Genomic DNA, 3,379 nt, shown 5'->3' with positions numbered 1-3,379 from the left:
TTGTCGTGGTTACACAGAATGATCCACGAAACTTCTAGAGCTCGGACCATAACCAAAAGAAAGCTTTTATTATCTTCTTTCCAAAGCATCAAAGAACGCCTCGTTTCGATGTCATATGAAGGAGATATTGGTGTTTTCGTTCAGGTGGTTGGCTGAGTCCGAACCGGACATGAAGACTAAGTTGGTGACGACTTGTAACTCGTAGAAGACCAAATCTCGAGTGTAACTCGTAGAAGATCAAATCTCGAGTGTATCCAGCACGATGATGTCCTCATCAATAGATTCCACGCCTCTTGCGTTATATAATCATGTTTAAAAGATTTTTTTTACCAAAGATTATCAATAAATTTATATGCCTCTTACAGTCCTGCATTGTCTACAATGTTTTTCTTAGGGTAACATTGTCTACAATGTTGGGCCCACCATCTCAGTAATCTAATGGGCTGAGCAAAGTGCTCAAACATGTAATTTATAGCAGCATGTTGCTCATTCTTCCTAACTAATTTTGCGGTTCTATATTAGAGGCCAGTGGAAACATCCCTAATGGTTGCTCTTCTCACTGTTTTCTGTTGCATCATGTTCCCAGACATGAAAGTGGAAATACCATGATGGCCAACGCCAATTGGACAATGCAGTCCTGTCAAAGTTCCATCTCTTCCCTAGCTCGTTGGTGGGTTAATTGCCGCAGCGAGCTTAACCTATTCCATCAGTGCTGCATCACTTTATATTTTAATGTAGATAACTTGTGAAAGCACATAAATCATCCTGAACAGACTACCTCTGATCCAGCTTTGCGCGAATTCAGCCGAAACATCTGCCAGATACTACACAGTATGAACCCGATTACTATGGATCCAATGAACAAAGTAAAAAAAAGCAGTAATATAAGAAGAGGAAATGCTATGTTTCATGAGGATAGGCAAGAGTGTTTAATCAGAACCAATTTCCTCTATCCATGCAACTATCTAGAACACCTACTGCTGAGATTTATTCAACTGGTAACTGAAAAAAGGAAAAGAGAATGCATCTCTTATGACAATCTATAGATGACTTCGAGCATTCCTATGTTAGTCTTTCAGCTAAATATATAAAAAAAATGACTACCATGAATGAACAGAAGGTGACAATATATGCTCAAGTACTTTAATTTCAACAACGCCTGAGGTAATTTATACAAAAGTAGGCAATAACTACATACTATCAAGGCTTTGTAGAACCTATAGAATGGAGCCAGCCTCCTTCAAATGGTGAGGAAAAAATCAATTATGTAAACTGCTCCTCATCATGGGAAGAAACAAATGTGACGACACTTTCTAGCATCAGAATTGCCAGTACGCAATCCTAGTACTGGTAGCAGTGACTTGAATCATCTGTCAAACCTTTGCAGCCTCCTACGGCGTATCTCATCAACCGAGAGCTCACCACTACCCCCAGCTTGATGATTCTGTCTCTGTGAAAAAGAATGATCCTCTCGGGCAGTGCTGCACATCTCACAGATGTCTGTGGCAATTGAGTTGTCATAGGTGCAGGTTGAGCAACTCCATAACCCTCGAGGGGTCTCTCTTGCTGATGCACGGCGCCCAACCCTGCCCCTACCTGTCATGCGACCTTGTGAACTGGCAGATCGCAGAAGTTTCTGAGCAAATTTCAGTGGCCAGGTCACGACCTTGGTAATGCTTGTCACCAGAAGTGTAAACGGATCTGGCCCGTTGAATGAGCGCTTCAGCCAAAGGTAAACCAGTCCAGCAAGTATCCCACCAAGATGGCCAAGAAAGGATGTCCCAGGAATGAAAACCTGGATGAGGATTAACTCAGCCCAGGCAGCATATTTCGCTGGAATAACCATTCCGTGGAGATACACAAAATCGTCCGACCAGGCGTTCAGCACGACCTTCATGGCGAACAGCACACCAGAGAATCCAACAGCATATTGATCATAATATGCAGTATAATCACCAAGGAAGATTAAGCCCTTTGACATGAGCAGCGTCATACCCTGAGACATGGCAAGCAATGCAGCAACCATGGAAGCGAACTCAGCACTACCCATTGATGTTTCAAGCTGTATGCCCTTCCACAAGAGCGACGTCATGTTGTAGAAGAGGTGACTTTCACTCAAGTGGTAGAAAGGTGACAGGAAGAAGCGCACCCAATCGCCATACTGCAAAAATGTTCATCGTAATTAGTCTAGGGGCTTAGAACTGAATACAGAGCTGCTATAAGGGTGATTGCAAGACTAAGAAGAACCATTGGGCGATGCTGTCCTAGCATAGTTTGTGTGACCATCCTGGAAGTCGAATTTGCCTATAATTTTGAAGAATGAATATCGCCCCAATGGAAAACAAAAACAACTTAATTGTTGTTGGCTGCACTTGTTCGTTCCCCTTTCCTACCACATGGGCACATACCCTACTGCAACTCGCTATCAGAAAAAAGGGTGGGGTTTTTGATGCGTGTACTGAAATTCCGTCTTCTAATAAGCATACCCTACTGCAATTCGCTATCAGAAAAAGTTTGGAGGTTTTTATGCGTGTACTGAAATTCCGTCCTCTGATAACTCAGTGGATAGGTAGGCAATGTTGGGTACCTCGATGATGAGTTGCGGATTGAAGGAGACTCGAGCAAGCGAGGGCAGGATCTCGTGGAGCGCGCCGGGCCGGAGGTAGATCAGCGTGTTGGCGGCGAGCAGCGCCGCGGTCACGGGCGGCCGTGAGGCGCCCGCGCGGCCGTACTCCATCAGCACCTGGAGCGCCAGCAGGGGCAGCATCCCCCTCGACGCCTCGAGGCCGAAGCCGCGCCGCCGGCCTCTGCTCATGCCGGCCCCCATCTCCGAGACCGCCGGCCGCCCGCCACAGAACCAAAGGCGCAGCTCGCCGTCACACGCAAACTCTATGCTTGAAATTCCTCCGCCTTTCTGTCGCCGCGCGGCACCGGACCCCTTTTATTTCTGGATTAGTTTGGGGATTTTGGTTTGCTTCTTTCTTCGGGCGCAAGGGAAGGGGCTGATGGCGGCGAGGCGGCCGAACCTTCCGGAGGACTCTAGCGGTCTAGACTCTAGACCCGCCGCTCCGCCACCAGTTCGCTTCGCCTCATCGCACCCTTTTCTTTCCTTTCCCCAAAAAAATGTTTTTATTCTTTTTTTAATATAAATCTGTCTCATCTCCCCTCTTACTGTATTTCCCTTATTTTTTCTTCAGAAAAATACGTTTTTATTCGTTTTCGTCTTTGATAAACCTTCTTTGTCCCTAAAATCAAGATTTGCTTCTGTAAACCCCTTTTTACAACTTTATCCCTTTCCTATAATATAAGATGGTAGTGTGCTAGGCATTCAATGGGTTTTAATTATTATCTAAAATAACTTTGATATGTTATATTGGAT

General features: G+C 45.2%; 1 protein-coding gene across 1 annotated transcript; it reads right to left on the bottom strand.

The window, feature by feature from the left end:
* Positions 1-1,086: 1,086 nt before the first annotated feature.
* On the bottom strand, positions 1,087-3,085 carry LOC112896034 (rhomboid-like protein 14, mitochondrial). Its single transcript, XM_025964066.1, has 2 exons — positions 2,588-3,085; positions 1,087-2,161 (listed from the first exon to the last, which is right to left on the bottom strand). Exons 1-2 carry the CDS (start codon positions 2,825-2,827, stop codon positions 1,367-1,369), a joined length of 1,035 nt encoding a protein of 344 aa, XP_025819851.1. The 5' UTR covers positions 2,828-3,085; the 3' UTR covers positions 1,087-1,366.
* Between the last annotated feature and the right edge of the window lie 294 nt (positions 3,086-3,379).

Source organism: Panicum hallii, chromosome 5, assembly GCF_002211085.1.
Source record: "Panicum hallii strain FIL2 chromosome 5, PHallii_v3.1, whole genome shotgun sequence".
Lineage (NCBI taxonomy): Eukaryota > Viridiplantae > Streptophyta > Magnoliopsida > Poales > Poaceae > Panicum > Panicum hallii.
Note: the sequence above shows the minus strand (reverse complement) of the source record. Positions and strands in the feature narration are given on the sequence as shown.

Coding starts and splice junctions, on each gene's coding strand:
- LOC112896034 (XM_025964066.1), bottom strand. CDS start 2,827: ATGGGGGCCGGCATGAGCAGAGGCCGGCGGCGCGGCTTCGGCCTCGAG. Junction 2,162..2,587: donor ATCCGCAACTCATCATCGAG/GTACCCAACATT, acceptor ACATTTTTGCAG/TATGGCGATTGGGTGCGCTT.